This window comes from Mizuhopecten yessoensis, unplaced genomic scaffold (assembly GCF_002113885.1).
Source record: "Mizuhopecten yessoensis strain PY_sf001 unplaced genomic scaffold, ASM211388v2 scaffold10087, whole genome shotgun sequence".
Classification (NCBI taxonomy): Eukaryota; Metazoa; Mollusca; class Bivalvia; order Pectinida; family Pectinidae; genus Mizuhopecten; species Mizuhopecten yessoensis.
The window spans coordinates 180,710-207,323 of record NW_018408372.1 but is presented as its reverse complement, the minus strand read 5'-3'; the positions used below and the strand labels follow the sequence as shown (position 1 = coordinate 207,323).

The 26,614-nt window shown below is 37.2% G+C and overlaps 1 protein-coding gene across 2 annotated transcripts; it reads right to left on the bottom strand.

Moving 5' to 3' along the window:
- Positions 1–5,590: 5,590 nt before the first annotated feature.
- On the bottom strand, positions 5,591–25,485 carry LOC110459490. Of its 2 annotated transcripts, none has more exons than XM_021511770.1 (9): positions 25,281–25,485; positions 21,948–22,154; positions 15,668–15,836; positions 14,165–14,307; positions 12,730–13,583; positions 11,506–11,652; positions 9,633–9,787; positions 8,793–8,945; positions 5,591–8,001 (listed from the first exon to the last, which is right to left on the bottom strand). In XM_021511770.1, the coding sequence occupies exons 2-9, from the start codon at positions 22,143–22,145 to the stop codon at positions 7,106–7,108; spliced, it is 2,715 nt and encodes a 904-aa protein (XP_021367445.1). In that variant the 5' UTR covers positions 22,146–22,154; positions 25,281–25,485; the 3' UTR covers positions 5,591–7,105. The 2 variants fall into 2 exon arrangements, with proteins under 2 accessions (XP_021367445.1, XP_021367446.1); XM_021511771.1 differs by having other exon boundaries at positions 9,663–9,787.
- Between the last annotated feature and the right edge of the window lie 1,129 nt (positions 25,486–26,614).

Here is a 26,614-nt window from a genome sequence, read left to right as displayed (position 1 = left end):
CTTTAATGCCTTTAATTTAGTCAACTAATACTTTAACACCGGTAATGTAGTCATCAACTAATACCTCAACACCTGTAATGTAGTCATGAACTAATACTTTAACACCTGGAATGTAGTCATCAACTAATGCTTTAACACCTGTAATGTAATCATCAACTTATACTTTAACCCCTGTAATGTAGCCATCAACTAATACTTTAACACCTGCAATGTAGTCATCAACTAATGCTTTAACACCTGTAATGTAATCATCAACTTATACTTTAACACCTGCAATGTAGTCATCAACTAATGCTTTAACGCCGGTAATGTAGTCATCAACTTATTCTTTAACACCTGTAATGTAATCATCAACTAATACTTTAACACCTTTAATTTAGTCATCAACTGATACTTTAATGCCTTTAATTTAGTCAACTAATACTTTAACACCTTTAATGAAGTCATCAACTAATACTTTCACACCTGTAATGTAGTCATGAACTAATACTTTAACACCTGCAATGTAGTCATCAACTAATAATTTCACACCTGTAATGTAGTCATGAACTAATACTTTAACACCTTTAATTTAGTCATCAACTGATACTTTAATGCCTTTAATTTAGTCAACTAATACTTTAACATCTGTAATGTAGTCATCAACTACTACTTTAACGCCTGTAATGTATTCATCAACTTATACTTTAACCCCTGTAATGTAGCCATCAACTAATACTTTAACACATGTAATGTAGTCATCAACTGATACTTTAATGCCTTTAATTTAGTCAACTAATACTTTAACACCGGTAATGTAGTCATCAACTAAGACTTTAACACCTATAATGTAGTCATCAACTAATCCTTTAACACCTGTAATGTAGTCAACAACTAATACTTTAACGCCTGTACTGTAGTCATCAACTAATACGTTAACACCTGTAATGTAGTCTTCAACTTATACTTTAACACGTGTAATGTAGTCATCAACTAGTACTTTAACACCTGTAATGAAGTCATCAACTAATACTTTTACACTTGTAATGTAGTCATCAACTATTACCTTAACACCTGTAATGTAGTCGTCAACTGATACTTTAACACATGTAATGTTGTCATCAACTAATGCTTTAACGCCTGTAATGTAATCATCAACTAATACTTTAATGCCTGTAATGCAGTCATCAACTAATACTTTTACACTTGTAATGTAGTCATCAACTATTACCTTAACACCTGTAATGTAGTCTTCAACTTATACTTTAACACGTGTAATGTAGTCATCAACTGATTCTTTAACGCCTGTAATGTAATCATCAACTAATACTTTAACGCATGTAATGCAGTCATCAACTGATACTTTAATGCCTTTAATTTAGTCAACTAATACTTTAACACTTGTAATGTAGTCATCAACTGATTCTTTAACGCCTGTAATGTAGTGATCAACTAATACTTTAACACCAGTAATGTAGTCATCAACTAATGCTTTAACGCCGGTAATGTATTCATCAACTAATACTTTAATGCCTGTAATGTAGTAATCAACTAATACTTTAACGCATGTAATGCAGTCATCAACTGATACTTTAACACTTGTAATGTAGTCATCAACTGATACTTTAACACATGTAATGTTGTCATAAACTTATACTTTAATGCCTGTAATGTAGTAATCAACTAATACTTTAACACCTGTTATGTAGTCATCAACTAATACGTTAACACCTGTAATGTAGTAATCAACTAATACTTTAACACCTATAATGTAGTCATCAACTAAGACTTTAACACCTATAATGTAGTCATCAACTAATTCTTTTACACCTGTAATGTAGTCAACAACTAATACTTTAACGCCAGTAATGTAGTCATCAACTATTACCTTAACACCTGTAATGTAGTCATCAACTAATACTTTTACACCTGTAATATAACTTATCAAAATCAGGTTTCAAAAGAGGCTAATCACCTTTTCCCCCCATTTTCCAATCATTTTTAAGAAGGATGTCTATACCAAGAACTTTCCTCCTGAATTTTATAAGATGTTACTATGTGAACCATGTAATACAAGTGGTCTAAATGGACGTTGGTTCTTGCACTACTTCCTTTATATCTGAAAATCTTTAAATTCATGAAATCAGTGAAATTGAAATCCTCTATAATATATATACGCGACTATAAAACTTCACTGGGGCTATACAGTCCACTTGCACGGGAATGTGTTGACTGTTTCTATAACTTCAGTGGAGCTATACATGTAGTCCACTGGCACTGTAATGTGTCGACTGTTTCTTACTTAGTTGCATCACCGATGAGTCCAAGAAGTAATCGAGTACCAAATGTTACAGGTACCATCGGGTGTGTCTTACTCTCGTTCTTTTAGGCAGCTGGGAGCTTATTGAGAAAGTATGTTTGAATTTTTGATTGAACAAACTAGCTCTTAGGTATTTATTCACTAAATATCTAAAAATCAAACTAAAATCTAAGTCATTAAAATGATCTGATAAAAATAAGCTTTAATATTCCAAAACAAGTTCATTTGCAATGATTTAATCAAAGGTGCTGGATACACAAAAACATATAATAAATGTGTTTTCACTATATTGTTGTCTGTTTCTGTATGTTCAGCAAATCTTTCTTCTATTTTATACATCAATATCGTTAATTATTAACAATTATAAAAATCTATCCCTTCCAATATTTTAATTGGAATTCAATTAAACCATAACATATTTTAATTGCATATAATGTATATACAATATACATTTTTAAACATATCACATAAATACATGCATGTTTTGTTTATTAAGATAAACAATAAAATACATCTTCACAATTTTATTAATTTATACCAGGGAATATGGGCCTCAAGGATATACGTTCCCTTCAACAGTAAAACGCATATTCTCCTTGTACGTATTAGTTTCCCATTCTCAATGGAAATAATATGTGTATCACACACAGCAAATGTTAAGTGGAGAAACAAGTCCAAGGGTTCAATATGAATCTTCTCAATTAATCTAAGAAAACACTAATAAATCCATGACATATTTAACTTGTTACAGTTACATCATCTGACAACTGAATTAAACCATTGAAATTCATTAAAATGACCAGGAGTAAAACTGTTTGACAAACATTTTACAAATCAGCAAAACATCAGGCAAACCAGTGAAACATCAGATAAATATGAAACAGACAGGAAAATTAAAAACAAAAACAAAACAAAAATTAAAAGTCATCAGACAAATAAATGAAATGTCCGACGAAGTCATGAAAATCATCAATGCTATGAAACGTCTAGCAAAGCAGTTAAGTTATACATCAAATTGATCCTGTCACCCATTGTCTAACACAGTCTTAACAATACATGTATTTCTGAAATTTTAGAAACACTTCAAAGTACACCGTAGGCATCTGCTTATACTATATGTTAAGAATACTAGATTCAGAATATATCCTTAATGGTAAAAAATTTCCATATACTAAATTACGAATTCCATTTCTTGAAAATTTGTTTCTACCAATCGTTTATCCCATCAAAAAAACAAAAGTATGTGTCTATTACCATTGATTTCAATTTCCTATGGGTGAGTTTTGTATTTTTCTGTGTTTTATACGTCTTATTGTCCTTGCATCAGACAGGATCATTTGAAGGCAACTGCCAAGAGAGACACGGCCAAAAGGAAAGAGACGGAGAAAATAAAGGAATATTACAGGTGAGAATTAGAAAGCTTATAAAGACAGTATACAGTATATACATTTTATTGCATAACAAATCTAGAAGCTTTTATTTTAGCTGCTGGGTTTCTAAAGGATCCCTGTCCAGTCACAGACAAACACAAGAGATGCTGTATTGTTCACCGACATACAGTAATCTCCCCTTAATTTGATTTTCGATACGAATGTGAAGCCTGACTGGGAGAATGTGCAACTATCGTTGACAAGGTACACAGTAGCTCAATCAATTGGTAAGAGTGACAGAGCAATGATTGGAGGTCCAAGGTTTAACGTCAATTGGTTAAGAGTGACAGTACAATGATTGGAGGTTCAGGGTTTAAGGTCAATTGGTTAGAGTGACAGAGCAATGATTGGAGGTTCAGGGTTTAACGTCAATTGGTAAGAGTGACAGTACACTGATTGGAGGTTCAGGGTTTAGGTGCTGGTCTGGCCCACTTGTATTTTACTCTCAGAACACCGTAGTTGCTTCCTTTTCATTCATTTTATCTTGAATATTTTCTTCAGAAATGTTTCGTAAAGTATGATTTTCTGTTCAGATAAAAGATCGACGCTATTAGAATGACAGAAACAAAGTTTCCAAAGCATAGTTACAGCTTTTGGCCGTGGAATTAGGGGATCCTCAATAAAACTGCAAAATTATTGTATAATAAATGGCACATATATACACTTAAAAGCAACCAGAAAACGCCTGATACACCAGCTCAACACTATACCGACTACTCCATGTTACTTGTAAAACCAAGCATTTCACACAGTAATAAAAAAGCACTTTTTTCACCAAGCAATCAGATTATCTATCTTGCAGAACCATGGCAGAAAACTGAAGCCCATATTACAATTTAATTACTGTACTGTACTAAAATCGTGTGATTCTTGAACATAAACAGCTAAGTTGATTTAAGGATATGTCTCCATAAGTAGCATGTACATGCATGTGTGCTAGTGCGGTATGAGCAGGGCTTTAACGAGTATTTTTGGGAAACTTGACGAGATATGGGACAGGATAAAGTAATCTATAAAGCAATTTAAGACCCCCCCCCCCAAAAAAAAGAAGAAACAAGAGGCCCAGAGGGCCTGTATTGCTCACCTGAATAAATTTAAGTAATTGGTATGAAGTAAAGATAAAGCACTCCATGGTAGGTGCTTTAAGTACATATGAAATTTCAGAAAGATCCATCCAGTACTTGAAATGGTCAGAAAAGGGTTTTAAAGGTTTTACCTCTATTTCTCCTATTGGGCCCCGCCCTTCTGCCCCCCTCGGAGACCACACCCACTGCTAATACAAAATGGAGTCCCCTTGGCCCAAGGATGCTCCAGACTAAATTAGGATAAAATCCCTTAATTCCTATGGTAGAAGAAGGATTTTAAAGGTTTTCCCTCTATTTCCCCTATTGGGCCCCGCCCCTCAGGCCCCTGGGGGGCCAGACCCTTGATTTATACAAAATTGTTTCCCCACTACCGAAGGATGCTTCACACCAAATATGGACCAAATCCTTTCATTCCTATAGAAGAAGGGTTTTAAAGAATAATTTGCTCTGTTTCCCCTATTGGGCCGCACCGCTCAAGCACCTGGTGGGCCAGATCCACGGTGTATACAAAACTGGTTCCCCTTCCCCCAAGGATGCTTCTGACCAAATATGAAACAAATCCTTTCATTTCTACAGAACAAGAACGATTTTAAAGAAGTATTTGCTATATTTCCCCTATTGGGCCCCGCCCCTCAGCCCCCTGGGGGGCCAGACCCACCATTTATACAAAATTGGTTCTTCTTCACCCAAGGATGCTCCACACCAAATTTTGTTAAAATCCGCTCAGTGGTTCATGACTAGTAGTGTAAAGTTGATGGACGACAGACGCTGCGGTATGCCATAAGCTCACCTTGGTCCTTCAGACCAGGTGAGCAAAAAAGAAAGAAAGAAAGAAAGAAAAAAACATTACCTTCAACAAAATCAGTGGTCGTATACGAAAGTAACATAGCTTGTTAGTGTACCTGTACATAACAATTAAATATACACTGTATGACTTTTCAGTTCACATAAGATATCTAAATCGTTTGGAGAAGGGGACAAACAAATTAAAAAAAATAACTAGATACCATATACCTATACTGTTAATTGTTTTATAGAATGTGTTAAAATTTTGAGCTTTTTCCTCAAAACAAATCAGTAAGTGAAGATATGAAATCCTGGAAAATTTATTTTACAGAATGAAAGATGATGATTACAGAATTCTAAGTATATATGTATAGTTTAAGTTTATAAGAAGACATGAAATTCATAATTTAGGACCGACTTTAAATATAATTACAGAATTTTTAATTATCTGTGTTGAACTTTAACCTATGGTGTGTCTTCTTTAGAACTGAGAGCTACGTATATTTAATTAATTTAACTTGCACCACTAATCTACAACAACCACAGGGAGGAAAGGTTCGTATTCACTTCTTCAATCATCTCCCTAGTAAACCACAACCTACAATAAAAGTGTACATTTTCACATCGTTTTTTCTTAACAATTGCAAACAATTCATGATGTAAAACTTTCCACAATCATTTCGCTGTGTTTTAACATTGCCCTGTCAGCAATGTGATACGGTTATCAAGTCCCCAGTTAGTTCAAATGGTTGTAACAATAAAAATAAATACAAACATTAATTCATACTTAAGTTATCTACAGCAAACTTAACATACAGCAATGTTTAGGCATGCATTAAAGTCCATGCATTGTCGGATATTTTTGACGTTGAGCTGTCTTGCCCAGGTGGGTTTTTTAAAACAATAATTTCCTATTAAGAGTAATAGGCTGCAGGCCCGTTCTGATCAATAACACCAGCCCACCTATATTTTCATAACAGCACTGACAGTTTTCACAAGCCCTCAAAGTAGAATTTGTACACCCTTGGTTACTGAAGTCTGATTTAGACCAAATATAAACTTACAAGAACAAGCAAATATTTCTGATCTTGTCTTTACTGTTTAACTTGTACTTAACACAAATGCCGAGTAAAAACATGTATCCTGTGAAAGAGGGAAAATTCCACTAAGTAATTCAACTTAAAAAGCTGAGGTTAGATGCATTACGAGGTGCATTTGTCAACTGCTATCTGTTTAGCTATTAATTTGGCACCGGAAATATCCATGATGCAATTTTTAATACTATATTAGGTTCAAGATGACAGTTCATCATTTATGGTTCCATCACCAATGCACAACACATTTTTAACCGTTCCAACCCTAGTTATTGTACTAATAAAAATATTTTGTGTGAAAAAAACACCTTTCACAGCATATTAAGAAATGACTTTGTGATACAATCTACACTTAAAATGTCCACCTTGGTATAACCTATACGAAGAGTTGGCTCCCTTCTCCAACCTCTACTAAGAGTTGACGGCCGCCACTTGCTGAGGAGGAGTCACCAGGTACTCCTGTCCCGTGACGCATGGCACCTCAGAAATGAAGGACCCCCCTGCTGGGCTGCTGGTTGCCATGGTGATAGAAGTATGAACAGATTGAACATCACCACTGTCCTTCAACAAGTCTTTTGTCTTCTCATCACTGGACGAATTGTCAAATTGTGGAGAGTTATTGCGCATAGTGATATCGGTGGTGGTACTGACCACACTACTTACAGGCGTGATATTGGCTTCTGTGGACAAAATGCATAGAGATTTCTGCTCTCCTTTTCCAGCAGTTGGTGTTTTTAAGCTAGTGAAACCTTCCAATCCACATTCAAATCCAGACAAATCTGATTTAGTCAATGAAGGTGACGTATCCATGCTGGTAATCTGTGGAGAAAGGGGGAAAGCTGCATTTTCTAAACCAATCATTTGTGATGTAAGGAGATTAACCGCTGAATCTGTGCTGATTTGTTGTGTAGGAGCAGAAACTGCTGCTGAGTTACATAGTAATTCAATATAATTTTCTTGAGAGTCTATCGGGCAATGAACAGTCCCACAGCTACTGTCCACCACATTGCCTGATGCAGCATCCTTCCTGTCAACCAGCGACACGAGAATGTTGTCAATCATATTGCACGCACTCAGAGTGTTTCCATTCAGTGTGTTTGTATTTTCACTAAACTTGTCGACTGACCTCTGACCTGCATCAGTATTTATACTTTGCTTTTGGTCAGTTGTCTCCGACATGTCAGATTTTATCACATCCAGCTTTGGATCAAAGTTTGAGTTTGGAGTTGGTCTATCTCCAGGTTCAGCTTGTATTAGACTTGCTTCAGTTTTCTTGACTGTGTTTGATACCTCAACCTTTATTTTTTCTGAAATGAAATAATTCACAATCCTGAATATTGTGTTCAGATATAGATAAATAATAACAGCAATGAAGGTTATAGTTTTCTTCATAAAACAATATCGAAAATAATGGTTCTGTAATTATTGAGGAATGTGAGGAGGTGGAGAGAGAGTGGACAAGATTTAATCTAAATTACTGCATACTTCCTACCTCTCAAGTTAAAAATGGTAGTTTACTGATTGAAAAACAAACAAACAAAATTAATGAGANTGAGCAGTACCTACCATCTGTGTTTTGTGCTGGCTGGACTAATTGGTGATGAGTGACAGAGTGTTTGTGAGCAGTACGTACCATCTGTGTTTTGTGCTGGCCGGACTAATTGGAGATGAGTGACAGAGTGTTTGTGAGCAGTACCTACCATCTGTGTTCTGTGCTGGGCGGACTAATTGGAGATGAGTGACAGTGTTTGTGAGCAGTACCTACCATCTGTGTTTTGTGCTGGCTGGACTAATTGGTGATGAGTGACAGAGTGTTTGTGAGCAGTACGTACCATCTGTGTTTTGTGCTGGCCGGACTAATTGGAGATGAGTGACAGAGTGTTTGTGAGCAGTACCTACCATCTGTGTTCTGTGCTGGGCGGACTAATTGGAGATGAGTGACAGTGTTTGTGAGCAGTACCTACCATCTGTGTTTTGTGCTGGCTGGACTAATTGGTGATGAGTGACAGAGTGTTTGTGAGCAGTACGTACCATCTGTGTGTTGTGCTGGCCGGACTAATTGGTGATGAGTGACAGAGTGTTTGTGAGCAGTACGTACCATATGTGTTTTGTGCTGGCCGGACTAATTGGAGATGAGTGACAGAGTGTTTGCGAGCCTTGCGTCGCTGACTTCCAGTCACTGGCTCAGCCTGTTTGTTTTGTTTGAGGTGAGGGGGAACAGTCAACACTACTTCAGGCACCGGAGCCACACCTGTCAATCATAAACACAACGTTCAATAAACAACAACTTAGCAACACACTGATATAATGTCATTTTATAAATTACCTTTGATTGGTCAGTCAGTATACCATGTGTCAGTAATATTCCTCAACACGATGTTGCTGTTAACTGGTAATTGTTTATTCCGGTTATATTGTTTTGTTGAAGAGTGCACAAACTTTATGGAATAATATTACAAGAGGTCCAAGGGGCCTGAAGATGATCACCCAATGCAAGTGGCCTTCCATTTTGTAAACTATATAGCAGTTCATTTCAACATGTTACTGGCCAAGTTTCACAACTGTAAACCTTTTGGTTCTTTAGAAGTAGTCATTTGGGTGTTTAAGCAAACTTGATACCTTTGACCTTAACTATGGGTCATGATATTTACTTTTAAACTATGCAGCACTCCATGCCAGCAAGCTACTGATTCTATATGATTCTATGCCATTTGATTCCTCATAAATCCTTTAAGCAAATAAGCAAATCTGACCCAGTCATTTGAGATTTTTACAAAATTTCTGACTTTTGTGACCTTGAATATTGGTCAAGATATTTTTTAAACTGTGTGCTATGCTATTCCATGTAAATTATAAACACACTACTTAAAAAGGATTATTCACTTATTAATACCATACATAAACTAGACAAATATTGGGTCTTCCTGAGACAATCTACCTGGAAGTGAGCCATTGGTTTCTATCATACCAGAAGATCGCCCACAGCTTTCACTCATTGAGCGGACTTTCCCGGCTGGACGTTTGGAGTTCCGCGACACCTTCTCCAGGGAACAAGCTGGCAGAGTGGCGATGTGAGCCTCCAAGTCAAAATCACTGCAAATCAAGGAAATATAAAGGCTTTTTATCATTTGTATAATGTCACCCAGCAGGAAAACCCAATACTAATTATAAAACAAGAGGCCCATGGGCCTTAACGCTCACCTGAGTCCTACAGCATTAATTTTTGTTGTTGAAATATGAAGCGGCAATAATGTCAATCATCCCTACCAAAATTTGAGTAAACAAAAGTTAAGTAAAACTTTAAGTTAAGTTTGTCAGGACAATGAGTTGATCATTCCTAGACCGAGTTTCAGTTAATTCAGCCTATTAGAACTTGATTTTAAGTTTTAAATAAAAAAAATCCAAAATGGCAGCCGTATTGAATTTTTGATGGACCTGAAAAAAATAAAAAAATAAATGCCAGGACCATGAGTCGATCATTCCTACCAAGTTTCATTAAAATGGGCACAGTAAAACTTGACTTTAAGTTTGAAATAGTTTTTCAAAATGGCCAGCCCTGGTGGCCATATTGGATTTCTGATCGACCCGAAAAAATAACAACACTTGGTCAGGGAGTTGTCAGCAACATCCCATGAAGTATCAATGAAATCCCTTTGGCAGTATTTCAGCTTAAGTTAAAAACGTTCGACCCAAACCCAGCAGGAAACATTATTATGGGCTAAAGCTCATGTGACCTAAAAAGTAGACCGCAACAGTAGAACTATCAGTTTTAATGGAAATAGTATCACAATAGTCATAATTGACAGCGAGTCACACATAGGAGGGATAAGTTGGGTGACTATATAATGGATGACAGGCAACATACTCTCCGTCGTTACTGTTTTGTACTTTCATTTACCTACATGTACATTTCTGTACCTAAAACTCACAAACAGGTTCACCAAAATGGCCTTTCATCATTTCTTGTGCATATTTGATAGAACTGTTCCGAGGAAGTAAAGGGATCTTTCATCCTACACTCCATTTCAGATGTATAATTTCACAAAGGATAACAAATAATGTTATGTCACGAAATCAGGAAAATTTTGATACCTTGTTGTAGAAACTGCTGGCTAGGTGAAAAACCAAAAATATTTTATAAGGCCAACCAAGGGTAGGTAGGTCAAATTTTCTTATTTATTTTTTGCATATTTTTGTGTACCGTGTGGTCATGTGATTATGACCCTGCTATTGTATGTAACACAAAGAATTGCATAAACAAGGTCCATTTGGAGGCAAATTGTGCTCCATATGCTGACATTTAGCACCAACATGGAGCAGGAAGCCATTTTGAAAGCCTTCTAAAATTTGAAAATCAGCGTTTTTTCCCAAAAAAAAAAAAAAAAAATCTTTTGGGTCAGGTAGAAAAAGCTAGGGTCGGTCGGGAACCCTAAACAGACATATATATTGTTTTGGCCTAAGCTGTAGAATCAAGAAAGGCAGGATTTTTTTCTCTCCGTCAACGAATTTTCTGCAAATCGGATAGTTAAATCTTAATGACTGGTATGTTTTTGTCTTTATTGCCTGGAGAAAAGTTAGCCAGTCAAAAAATGCTTTTTCGTGGTTTAAAATTCTGATTTTCATAATTTGAAAAGTAATCAGGTAGTCTTTCACTATGTTTTTGACCTCTGGACATGAAAAGAGTAATTAAAGTCTTTTATACAGAGAATATATTTGTTCAAATTTTCACAAATCCCCATGCCTTGTAATATTTATTTCATGGAAAAATTCATGACTGATTTTACAAATGCGTAACTTAAGCGTGACCTTACCCAGTTTTGTACCGTTGGATGTCTTCCTGAAGAGAGCGAGTTTTCTCCGATTCCGAACACGTTCGTTTGCGGATCTGTCTGGGGTACACCGACAGAACGTCAAACCCAAGATCCCCTAGAGGTCTGGGAACCACTTCCTCCTCACTGCTGTTAACACACACATTACATAAGTTATTTTAATACCGTAAATTTGGAAAACATTCATCATTTGCAGAAAATTTTCTAATTCCTCCTGGAAATGAAGTTGAATATTAACTTATAAACATTGATGGTACTATAAAGTCAAACTTCCATGAATCGACCTTAGAAGATTCAAACTTTTCGATGTGACAAAGTCCAGAATTGTTCTCTGACATCACACTACTAGTATTCTTATCGTGTATCAAACTTTTATGAGTCAAACTTTTCGATGTGACAAAGTCCAGGATTGTTCCCTGATATAACACTACTAGTATTCTTATCGTGTATCAAAACTTTCACGAGTCAAATTTCTCGCTGTTTCGAAGTAAAATCAAGGCCCAAACGTTATAAAAACATTGAAAATTAAAACTTATAAATCAAGTAAAATGTTCATCTGTTCCAAAACATTAAAATGACCCGTGGTAATTTTAACAGTACAAGCATCAGAAATTTCATTGACAAAGAAATATTGAATTTGGTAAGAAATCCAATATTTATATTTAAAATCAAATGTCTTAGCTTGTGTTTCGTCACATTTTTAAAGAATCATCTTCTGTCTTATTTACAGGATATCGATGTTCAATATTCGTTAGTCAAAGTCCCGATGTTTAAAAAAAATTCCAGATGGTCCTGTAAAGTTCTAAACATCAACGTTTGACTGTATTTAAATTTCAGCTTAACAGAATAACTGCTATTCATAAATCCACCAATACATGTACTAAAACTACCTTAGAAATAGGTCCATAAATCTGTTTAAATATCCTTATTTATAAATACCAGGTTTTTTTTGATTGGCCTTACCAATTAAGTATTGCAAACTTATTTTACGGAATGCAACAGTATAGCTTAAATTCCTTATTCATATTTGCCAGGTATTTTTTTTTTGCTTGGCCTTGCCAATTAAGCATTGCAAACTTACTCACAGAACGCAATAGTGGATACAATTTCTTATTATTATTTACCGTATTTGTAAGCACTGCAAGCGAATTTGACAGAAGGCGATAGTAGCTTGATGTTGGTATTTCCCCACTTTGTTTGCCTTACCTGTCTTGCTCATTGTGACTACTATTGGTCCCCCCTTTTATCACCGCCATCCTCTCCTTGGACGGCTGAATTATTCCCTCATTGATGAGCTCCTGATATCTCTGACCTCGATTACGTCTTTTGGACTTCCGAACTGGATGCATTCCATCCTCTGTCACCTCTCCCTCCCCAAACTCCTGGTCCAGTGATGCTGGTTGTAACTCGATGTTCTCCTCTGCACCATTGTCCTTCAGAATTCGATGTAGCTTCCTATGGTCTGCATAGATATCAACACTCGTCTCTGAGTAGCAACGCTTTCGCCCACCGTAATTTTCTCCCCGTACCAACTCATCATTCACGTTGTACTTGGTGGATTTATTCATCAGGAACGAAGCAAGACCAGGTATGTGTTGGGCACCAATAGATGAACCTTTTGGCCTAGTCCCTGATAAGCCAGTCACATCAGCAGGACTAGATGTTACGAGCCCGGGGACCTCAGTCTTGCTTGATCCCGTATCCCTGTTACCTACATTGTTACTGGGCCGTGACTGAACACCAGACCCTGTGTATAACTTATCTATCAGGTTTTCCACCATGACCTTTCCTGAGGTCCTATTGTCAACTCCGTCCTCACACTTACCCACCATTTTATCACCACTGGAGTCTAATCCACCCTTACTTTCCCTATCACTGTTGTTACTCCAGCCTTTCTCGCTGTCATTTGATTCCCCTGAACCATTAAAGCTTCTCACTTCCTCCATGTCAATACAATTTTCTTCTTTTGTGGTCAAGTCAAGGATCTTGTTACTATGGTCAACTATGTTTCCATGGTGATCTGACATCAACTGGTCATCACTGAGCTCGGAGCTGCACATCTAAAACAGTCCAATAAGCACATACATGTATATATTGTAGTGATTGACTTCTTGAAGTGTGTGGTGTTTGTCTTGACACACCAGGTGCTTAGCCAATAAAGATCCTTGTTATGTTTAAGTGTTTGATAGCCTCCCTTTTCACACAGTTAAGTGTTTGATAGCCTCCTTTTTCACACAGTTATGTTTCAGAAAACTTTCTGATTATCACAAAGTATTAAGTTTATTTTGTGTAAAAAAAGGTCTATAGTTAAAGTAAGATTCATCATATAAAGAAAACACCGATAAATTGTGGCTAAAACTCAACAAATTATGACTTATAAGCAAACTAATTAATATAGGCGTGTAAGCAGCTGCAAATTCCTACTCTGTTATACCATATTAGCGGCAATAGGTTGTTAGACATTGGTAAATTATGAGTTAAAGTTATATTTTTAAGACATCCTTATTAAAGCAGGCACCCTTTTAACATAAAATACAGTATCCCTCCAACAGCCACAAAATAAAAATTGCAACAAATTTTTCCCAAAAAGTATTACTCTTGCTTTAAATCATTAATATTACCAAATAAATTGAAAAGTTACCATAGCCAGATCCATGAGTGACGTGACAGAGGCCTGAGGAGTTCCTGTCGTGGCGGACTTCGCAGCAGAAGTCAGTTTATGACTGTCACTGTAAGGTGGTTTGTCCACGAGAAGGTTACTCAGACCACCCATGTTACTAGGATCTGGAATAAAAATTGATGCAGTGTCAGTTTTAGACATGAGTCATATAATTGTGACTTGCTATTTTAAAATCCATACACTCAAACAAGTTTTTCATTCATTAGACAACAGGCCAAATAAAGTGTTTCAACTCTGACTTCAGTCAAGATCTGTTTTATTTCGCTTTTCCTTAATACAGGACTGGTTCATTTCATACCAGAACAGTCAGGCTATGTGTGCTGGTCAGTAGCATATGATGCTGAGACAAACTTCAGTATACCAGAACAGTCAGCATCTGTGTGCTGGTCAGTAGCATATGATACTGAGGCAAACTTCAGTATACCAGAACAGTCAGGCTATGTGTGCTGGTCAGTAGCATATGATGCTGAGGCAAACTTCAATATACCAGAACAGTCAGGCTCTGGTTCGTAGCATATGATGCTGATACAAACTTCAGTATCCCAGAACAGTCAGGCTCTGGTCAGTAGCATATGATGCTGAGACAAACGTCAGTATACCAGAACAGTCAGGCTATGTGTGCTGGTCAGTAACATATAATACTGAGACAAACTTCAGTATACCAGAACAGTCAGGCTCTGGTCAGTAGCATATGATGCTGAGACAAACTTCAGTATACTAGAACAGTCAGCCTCTGTGTGCTGGTCAGTAGCATATGATGCCGAGACAAACTTCAGTATACCAGAACAGTCAGGCTCTGTGTGCTGGTCAGTAGCATATGATGCTGAGGCAAACTTCAGTATACCAGAACAGTCAGGCTCTGTGCGCTGGTCAGTAGCATATGATGCTGAGACAAACTTCAGTATACTAGAACAGTCAGCCTCTGTGTGCTGGTCAGAAGCATATGTTGCTGAGACAAACTTCAGTATACCAGAACAGTCAGCCTCTGTGTGCTGGTCAGTAGCATATGATGCCGAGACAAACTTCAGTATACCAGAACAGTCAGGCTCTGTGTGCTGGTCAGTAGCATATGATGCTGAGACAAACTTCAGTATACCAGAACAGTCAGGCTCTGTGTGCTGGTCAGTAGCATATGATGCTGAGACAAACTTCAGTATACCAGAACAGTCAGGCTCTGTGTGCTGGTCAGATGCATATGATGCTGAGACAAACCTCAGTATACCAGAACAGTCAGCCTCTGTGTGCTGGTCAGAAGCATATGATGCTGAGACAAACTTCAGTAACAATGACAATTTTTTTTTCTAAAATGCTGCTACTGTAACACAATTTAACATATCATGACAAGTGGCAAGAGAAGATGCAGAACACACTTGCTACTTTCACTTTACACTGCAATTACATTATAGATTGTTCAATTCAAGGATTATCTAAATTTACTTTTAATTTAAACGTCACTTAATTTACCTGCTAGTTTTCCTGGTGTAATGGATCCCTCCAAGGAGAGCTCACTCTCATCTCTGCCCAAGCGTATGTTTGAGGGGCGGGTTAGTGGCTTGCCAGTCGGACAGTGAGTAAGTCTGTCAGGGTTGTGCCACTTGTAGTCTGGGTTTGCCTTCATAAATGCATCCTTATACTGAACAACAAAACCAAAAATCTTAGACACATGACACAAATTTCAAAATTATTTTTCCTTCATTTTTATTTATTATTGTTTTTAAAATTGGCTTAGTTTTCTGTCAAACCTATTTTAACAGTAATTACATCCTTTCTGACCTCTGTACAATGTAATACCTTTGTCAAAACACATCAATGATACTAAATCAGCCTTGATAACCCCTTTATACAAATTACGAATGCTTAGTAGAATTTTATATATGGGTTTTATCCCCTGACCAAGATGAACAAAGTCTTTAAAAATTGGTACGTTTAAATAAATAGAGGTAATATAAGGACAGGTTTACCCATTATCAGTATAATGTGACCGGGTGGAGTACTGTGCTTGGTGATATGGTATTCTAGTGACCACATGTACCACCTCCAGCACACACACCTACATTACACATCACTATATATAGATAATATCCTGAAATGGTGTACTTTAACTGTTAATAGGACTAGTGACCACATGTACCACCTCCAGCACACACACCTACATTACACATCACTATATAGATATATCCTGAAATGGTGTACTTTAACTGTTAATAGGACTAGTGACCACATGTACCACCTCCAGCACACACACATATACATTACACATCACTATATAGATATATCCTGAAATGGTGTACTTTAACTGTTAATAGGACTAGTGACCACATGTACCACCTCCAGCACACACACACGTACATTACACATCACTATATAGATATATCCTGAAATGGTGTACTTTAACTGTTAATAGGACTAGTGACCACATGTACCACCTCCAGCACACACACACGTACATTACACATCACTATATAGATATATCCTGAAATGGTGTACTTTAACTGTTAATAGGACTAGTGACCACATGTACCACCTCCAGCACACACACATGTACATTACACATCACTATATAGATATATCCTGAAATGGTGTACTTTAACTGTTAATAGGACTAGTGACCACATGTACCACCTCCAGCACACACACATGTACATTACACATCACTATATAGATATATCCTGAAATGGTGTACTTTAACTGTTAATAGGACTAGTGACCACATGTACCACCTCCAGCACACACACACGTACATTACACATCACTATATAGATATATCCTGAAATGGTGTACTTTAACTGTTAATAGGACTAGTGACCACATGTACCACCTCCAGCACACACACATGTACATTACACATCACTATATAGATATATCCTGAAATGGTGTACTTTAACTGTTAATAGGACTAGTGACCACATGTACCACCTCCAGCACACACACATGTACATTACACATCACTATATAGATATATCCTGAAATGGTGTACTTTAACTGTTAATAGGACTAGTGACCACATGTACCACCTCCAGCACACACACACGTACATTACACATCACTATATAGATATATCCTGAAATGGTGTACTTTAACTGTTAATAGGACTAGTGACCACATGTACCACCTCCAGCACACACACATGTACATTACACATCACTATATAGATATATCCTGAAATGGTGTACTTTAACTGTTAATAGGACTAGTGACCACATGTACCACCTCCAGCACACACACATGTACATTACACATCACTATATAGATATATCCTGAAATGGTGTACTTTAACTGTTAATAGGACTAGTGACCACATGTACCACCTCCAGCACACACACACGTACATTACACATCACTATATAGATATATCCTGAAATGGTGTACTTTAACTGTTAATAGGACTAGTGACCACATGTACCACCTCCAGCACACACACATGTACATTACACATCACTATATAGATATATCCTGAAATGGTGTACTTTAACTGTTAATAGGACTAGTGACCACATGTACCACCTCCAGCACACACACATGTACATTACACATCACTATATAGATATATCCTGAAATGGTGTACTTTAACTGTTAATAGGACTAGTGACCACATGTACCACCTCCAGCACACACACACGTACATTACACATCACTATATAGATATATCCTGAAATGGTGTACTTTAACTGTTAATAGGACTAGTGACCACATGTACCACCTCCAGCACACACACATGTACATTACACATCACTATATAGATATATCCTGAAATGGTGTACTTTAACTGTTAATAGGACTAGTGACCACATGTACCACCTCCAGCACACACACATGTACATTACACATCACTATATAGATATATCCTGAAATGGTGTACTTTAACTGTTAATAGGACTAGTGACCACATGTACCACCTCCAGCACACACACACGTACATTACACATCACTATATAGATATATCCTGAAATGGTGTACTTTAACTGTTAATAGGACTAGTGACCACATGTACCACCTCCAGCACACACACACGTACATTACACATCACTATATAGATATATCCTGAAATGGTGTACTTTAACTGTTAATAGGACTAGTGACCACATGTACCACCTCCAGCACACACACATGTACATTACACATCACTATATAGATATATCCTGAAATGGTGTACTTTAACTGTTAATAGGACTAGTGACCACATGTACCACCTCCAGCACACACACATGTACATTACACATCACTATATAGATATATCCTGAAATGGTGTACTTTAACTGTTAATAGGACTAGTGACCACATGTACCACCTCCAGCACACACACACGTACATTACACATCACTATATAGATATATCCTGAAATGGTGTACTTTAACTGTTAATAGGACTAGTGACCACATGTACCACCTCCAGCACACACACATGTACATTACACATCACTATATAGATATATCCTGAAATGGTGTACTTTAACTGTTAATAGGACTAGTGACCACATGTACCACCTCCAGCACACACACATGTACATTACACATCACTATATAGATATATCCTGAAATGGTGTACTTTAACTGTTAATAGGACTAGTGACCACATGTACCACCTCCAGCACACACACACGTACATTACACATCACTATATAGATATATCCTGAAATGGTGTACTTTAACTGTTAATAGGACTAGTGACCACATGTACCACCTCCAGCACACACACACGTACATTACACATCACTATATAGATATATCCTGAAATGGTGTACTTTAACTGTTAATAGGACTAGTGACCACATGTACCACCTCCAGCACACACACATGTACATTACACATCACTATATAGATATATCCTGAAATGGTGTACTTTAACTGTTAATAGGACTAGTGACCACATGTACCACCTCCAGCACACACACATGTACATTACACATCACTATATAGATATATCCTGAAATGGTGTACTTTAACTGTTAATAGGACTAGTGACCACATGTACCACCTCCAGCACACACACACGTACATTACACATCACTATATAGATATATCCTGAAATGGTGTACTTTAACTGTTAATAGGACTAGTGACCACATGTACCACCTCCAGCACACACACACGTACATTACACATCACTATATAGATATATCCTGAAATGGTGTACTTTAACTGTTAATAGGACTAGTGACCACATGTACCACCTCCAGCACACACACATGTACATTACACATCACTATATAGATATATCCTGAAATGGTGTACTTTAACTGTTAATAGGACTAGTGACCACATGTACCACCTCCAGCACACACACACGTACATTACACATCACTATATAGATATATCCTGAAATGGTGTACTTTAACTGTTAATAGGACTAGTGACCACATGTACCACCTCCAGCACACACACACGTACATTACACATCACTATATAGATATATCCTGAAATGGTGTACTTTAACTGTTAATAGGACTAGTGACCACATGTACCACCTCCAGCACACACACATGTACATTACACATCACTATATAGATATATCCTGAAATGGTGTACTTTAACTGTTAATAGGACTAGTGACCACATGTACCACCTCCAGCACACACACATGTACATTACACATCACTATATAGATATATCCTGAAATGGTGTACTTTAACTGTTAATAGGACTAGTGACCACATGTACCACCTCCAGCACACACACACGTACATTACACATCACTATATAGATATATCCTGAAATGGTGTACTTTAACTGTTAATAGGACTAGTGACCACATGTACCACCTCCAGCACACACACACGTACATTACACATCACTATATAGATATATCCTGAAATGGTGTACTTTAACTGTTAATAGGACTAGTGACCACATGTACCACCTCCAGCACACACACATGTACATTACACATCACTATATAGATATATCCTGAAATGGTGTACTTTAACTGTTAATAGGACTAGTGACCACATGTACCACCTCCAGCACACACACATGTACATTACACATCACTATATAGATATATCCTGAAATGGTGTACTTTAACTGTTAATAGGACTAGTGACCACATGTACCACCTCCAGCACACACACACGTACATTACACATCACTATATAGATATATCCTGAAATGGTGTACTTTAACTGTTAATAGGACTAGTGACCACATGTACCACCTCCAGCACACACACACGTACATTACACATCACTATATAGATATATCCTGAAATGGTGTACTTTAACTGTTAATAGGACTAGTGACCACATGTACCACCTCCAGCACACACACATGTACATTACACATCACTATATAGATATATCCTGAAATGGTGTACTTTAACTGTTAATAGGACTAGTGACCACATGTACCACCTCCAGCACACACACACGTACATTACACATCACTATATAGATATATCCTGAAATGGTGTACTTTAACTGTTAATAGGACTAGTGACCACATGTACCACCTCCAGCACACACACACGTACATTACACATCACTATATAGATATATCCTGAAATGGTGTACTTTAACTGTTAATAGGACTAGTGACCACATGTACCACCTCCAGCACACACACATGTACATTACACATCACTATATAGATATATCCTGAAATGGTGTACTTTAACTGTTAATAGGACTAGTGACCACATGTACCACCTCCAGCACACACACATGTACATTACACATCACTATATAGATATATCCTGAAATGGTGTACTTTAACTGTTAATAGGACTAGTGACCACATGTACCACCTCCAGCACACACACGTACATTACACATCGCTATATAGATATATCCTGAAATGGTGTACTTTAACTGTTAATAGGACTCTTATCCAATAAACCAAATTCAAGCCAAACCACCAATATTGTGTTGCAGGGGTGGGATGGGTGAAGGGTGGGGGATCTGTTGTTGTTCAGTGTATGTGTTATGTATGAGAGATGGTCCGGAGGTGTACAGGTTAATTATGTGAGGGCGTCACCTGTCCTCTGCTGTCATGTCCTGTACACATGTTCCAATCCCGAGATGATTCCTAGCATCGTTCCATGCTTTTTCGATGTCAGCAACTTTTTGTTTTCCGAGAGTGCTGTTTTGACTGGGCAGTAGCTATATAGTACCTATGTTGAATTTCTGGGCAGCAGTTGCCATGTTGAATTTCTGGGCAGTAGTTGCCATGTTGAATTTCTGGGCATTAGTACCTATGTTGAATTTCTTGGCAGTAGTACCTATGTTGAATTTCTGGGCGGTAGTTGCTATGTTAAACATACTCTTTAGATACATTCTAGATGGGCGTTAACTTATATTTTAGGGCAGACTGAGGAATTGAATTTCTGATCTGTCTGCCATAGCTTTTGCTACTCTGCATGTTAAAGTAATGTATGGGTATTTCTAAATGTGTATTTGAGTTGAGAAGGACAGGATGGGAGCTTTAGGTTGTTGTAATAATCAGCAATACATAGTAGAAGGTAGACTTATGTTTTCGAGGGAAAGGGGGGTTTGTTGTCCCAAAAGGCAGTTTGGTCCATGTGCATGTAGGCCAGCTGTGGCACTGTCATGTTTTTGTATTTATTTCCGTTTCCGTTAATAAATATTGTAAACTTGTTAATTTCCAGTTTGTTTTCCCTTCAACAACATACATTTTACCCATCAAACCTGGGTTGTGGTCTATGGGACGAGCCACTATAGTTATAGCCATGAACAAATTGGGCCCCATAGCAAGTGAAAAGTCTAAGCACCATGACTACAGCAAGTGCTCACCTGTTTAGCCAGGTCTGTGTACTGAGACTTCTCCTCCTCCTGAAGGTTCGCCCACAGGTCGCCAAGGATCCGTGTCACACTCCGGTTGTCAAGGTGAGGATTCTTTTCACGTACCATTGTACGATGCCGTTTACAGAAAATGAGGAACGCATTCATCGGCCGCCGAACCTCCTTCCTGTCACCCTCTGGAGCCTCCATCTCACTCCCCTATAATACAATTTGTGTTTTAATAAGGTTTACACAAGTGTTTTGTTGGTTTCAAATTTATTATTTCCATGATTATTTCAACATAATTAGTTAATTATAAATGGCCAACATTAAAAGTTTTTGTCTAGATATGTTAACAGCCACAAATGGTGGTTGAAAGCATTCTTCAATGAACCGAATGTAGTGGGGACTTATTATATATCAATGTAAGATTTGTTCATAAACTTACTGCTGAATTAATTATTAATATTAAAAACCAACTTTCATATTTTACAGCGTTTTTGAGTTCTTAGTGCCGCCACACCAGTCAATAGGAAATGGGGGATTGAGTTGTCCAAGATATTTCTTTGAAAGGATTATGGAACCTTAGTTATTTTTGAAAAGTCATCATGATTTACTCTTTTTCAGGATGCTGTATCTGGTAATACTGATAATATTTGGGGCTCTAGGGAGATGGAGGTGGGGACGTAATACACCAAATTACTCCCGGGATCGTAATGCTATCTCAATAAAATCAGTGACAAATACCCCCACTTATAAATGAAGGACAAAACCCACCAGTGTTTCCTTGTCTAAAGAATGGATGAGGGTCCAAAAGAGTCTAACACGTGGATCGAAGATGTCTTGGGAGAGCGGTGGTTCTCGGAATCGTTCCTGGCATACTGATACATTACAATTGAACTTCCGTCACTACTCGAGAAAATATCTACTGCTTTGCAGCCTATACATGTATACTTGTCTCTGCTTTGCGATTGAACTTGACAATAGTTTATATTAATTATGTAAATAAAGATAAGAAAGATATATGTACCATTATTCATCTGCAGATTTGCAAATATATATCGCAATAGGCTCCCGCTGTTCCGTATCAACGACTTGACTGTTTGCCATGTTTTTTGCCGATGTCGTTTTATAGATATTTCGAACTACTAATTATTTTAATGACTATTATTTTGTGTAATTTGAACAGGTTTGATAATATTTATTTAATTTTGTTTTATCTGACCAGAGGTACTGTGCTTCCACCGGGGGATCAAACCTATTCGGACGCTTTACCACTGAGCTAAAGGGGGAAACTCCCTCTAGGTTGAAGCTAGAAGGCGACTGTAATCCCATGTACAATCTAAAATCTGCCACACAGACATTCAGAATATGTCTGAAACTCCATTAAACTCAATTTAAGGGGATATATACACAATTCTGGACCTTCCGACATTTCCAGATCTGCCAGTTAAACTTCATGTGTTTGGATGTTAGGGTTTAAAAGAGTACAGATTAGACCTACTATCTGCGGTAACAGGGTCACCTGTTCCAACCAATTTTTAAAACTTTCCTGAATTTGTCATATCATTTGCTTTTTAATTTAAATTTCGAAATTTCACAGTATCATATATATATATATGCGAGCAGTACTTATTACTTTATGCTCAACAATGTGAGATTTGAGATGTGAATACTTCAAATTCCTTCCTGGACAAAAATGCTGCAAAAAAATGTTCACTCTCTTTATCCCTAATTTGAGTAATGGAATGAAGGAGATCTCCCTCATCAAAGGCTCCAGAGGGCAACACCTATACTAATTTTAAAACTGTTCTACTATTATGTTATAAGAAATGTAAAAAATATGATATTGAAAGTTTTTAACACATAAAATTTTGACCAAAAAAATGACCCATAGTGACCAAAATATTACCTTATGTGACCAAAAATACCTGCAATAGGTATACTGGCTTGTTTCAGAGTGTTATACAGTTATCTCCCCTGTCACACACTCCTTCATCTGCCATTTAACCTATATCACGGAATTAGATTATCTAAGTCCGTGCCTATATATGTTTGAACAATGATCTGAGACGGCATTGGTATCGCATCAACTTGTACAGTCCAATCCTTTTGTAACTGAAACTTGTCTGGCTATATGCATGGTGCTCGATTTTAGTCTTTTAGTCAGTTAGTTTGAAGTTGACACTACTCACTTTCCCGTTGCATTTTAAATATAAATCTGTACGTCAGATTTGATTTCAGAGTTAACATGTTGCCAGTATGAAGAAATGATGCTGTTTTTAATTATTTTTCAATTTATGCTTCAATAGCAGCACATTATATTTGCAGGCATGTTTAGGCCTACTTTACATTAACTGCAGCCATTTTAAGGTTCAGGTGAAATTTGAATTTTACTTTAAATGTCAATGTACATATACTCTTAAATCAAGATCTGTCAATATTTTAAAATCAATTATCATACACATTCATGTATTGAATTGATACTACTAATGTGTGTGATCAAACCCTTCATAAAACATTTGTGCAACTTAATGTCAAAATCGAACACAATCCCCCTTTTGGGGCCCCTATGTTAGAGCCAACATTTAAAATTTAACCGAGATATGCCATGTTTTTAACAAAGATTTCACCGTGACAACCCGTGTATTAATAACGTTTATTTCATGACATCGAAAACAATTATATTTCGAGATTGAAATCGACTTCAGTGGTCACGTTTGGTCTAGTATCCGGGAACCGATGAATGGTTGCACCGACTTTCAACAAAGCCACGCACTTAAAATTTTAACGGGGTCACATGTTCAGTTGGGTTACCCATTTAAAACCCAAAATAAAGTATGAAACTGAATTCAAGTCACAAAATTTATAATTGACAATTGTCCATTACATTTCCACGACCAGAAATGTATTGTTTTTAACAGTTGTCGCGTTTACTGATGGCATATTAGAGCCAATGTTTTCATTCCGTAGCTCTGCGTCGTGAGCTAAAAATCGGTAATGGCGACCAGCGGCCGGGAAAGCAGCCACGTGCTGAAAACTGTCTCGTGAAATACAGAGAAATAGCAGTTTCTAGATCGTCATACATGACTGTAAACTTAGAAAGCTGGATACTATAAATCATTTTACAGTCATCAAAAGTGTAGTCAGTGGTTATATAAATCTAGAAATGACAAAATGTGCCGACCTAATTATAAATTCGAAGGGCGCAGGCTCGAACAGACATGGCTGCCGTGTTGGGCCCAACAATCAACGAGGGCCGACCATGCGGTTCACGACATCGATACACAAGGAGTGAATGGCCGATCTAAGGCGGCCAATAGTTTTCATGTGCCCTGTACTTACCGAATCCGCACTTATTAGAAACTACTCCAGTTGATTTGTCGCCTTTCGGCTACCAGGATGCCATCCGGACCTCCAAAAGTAAACAAGCCTTGCTAGCTCCTCAAATGTAGGTCAAGGTTGGTAAACGTCAATTTTGTCGCTATCAACAGCAAAAAAATGGACAATTGAGGAAGGAAATTGCTCACATGACCCTGACCAACTGACAAGTCTATTAAGTTTACGTAAGGCATATTACCGTGTCCATTGGTTAGTTTTATATGTTTATAATCATGTAAAAAAAATGATAACAAAAAATTACACCTTTTCAAATTGGGACTATAGAAAGTCTATAATAATTTAACCGAGTTTTTGTAGGATGCGCGCAAGCGTAATTTATGTTTATTTTATTGTACTTTACAGTGTCGGACACGTGAAATCGATAAGAATTTATTATTCAGATAGATGAAATTTAAATTAAGGCAGAGGTAGCCCGAGTTTAAAATGCATCTGGCCCTGTCGGCACCAGACTTAAGACATTTTGACAGATAGACGTCTAAGTCTGGTGTCGGGCTAGAACAGAATTTGCTAAATGACATGTTTTAAAGTGGTTCTACCTTGATTGAGTATATAACATGAACAATGTCCCATTGCAGTCAATAAACAAATTAAAGCTACGTACGATATTCAGGAAATCGTAAAATGTATCGTCAGTTACAGGGGCGGTACAGGAATTTATTTAAGGTGTTGTCCCTACTTAAAAAATAACTTGATTCAAACACATTTTTTGCGCATAGTAATTAGCATAAAGGCTCTATCCTATTTTCTGTCATCATATTAAATGGATTAATTAATCGCGTATATATGCCGCTGATTGTAGGGGAGACTGAGGCATGTTCGGCCCATGCAATATATAAAGGGTCGTGAAGTTGTCGGGAAAACCTGATGTCGCATGCTTTATGACATCATAATTATGCTTATTCCAATTAACGTGGGCCGAACTTACCCCAAAGTCAAGCCATCCAATCTCAGGACAGAAAAAAAATATGAAAAATTCCTCAAATGTGGACATGGTGTACATACATTTCAACAAATGCAATATCCCAGAACGACTTTAATCAAAATTGACCGAATTTGTCCCCGCAATCTCCCCTAACCAGATTTGTTTTATTACATACTTTCGCCGAAAGAAAACTTATCAAGATACGGAGTTGACACTCGTGTTCGATTGACTGTGGCATCAGATTCAATCGGAGCTCCAAGTACACGATATGTGATCTAGAGGTGATGCTCAGAGTTGTGGGGAGAAGGGTTGTTTCAATGTTTGTGGTTTGTTTGTATATGCATATATACATGCC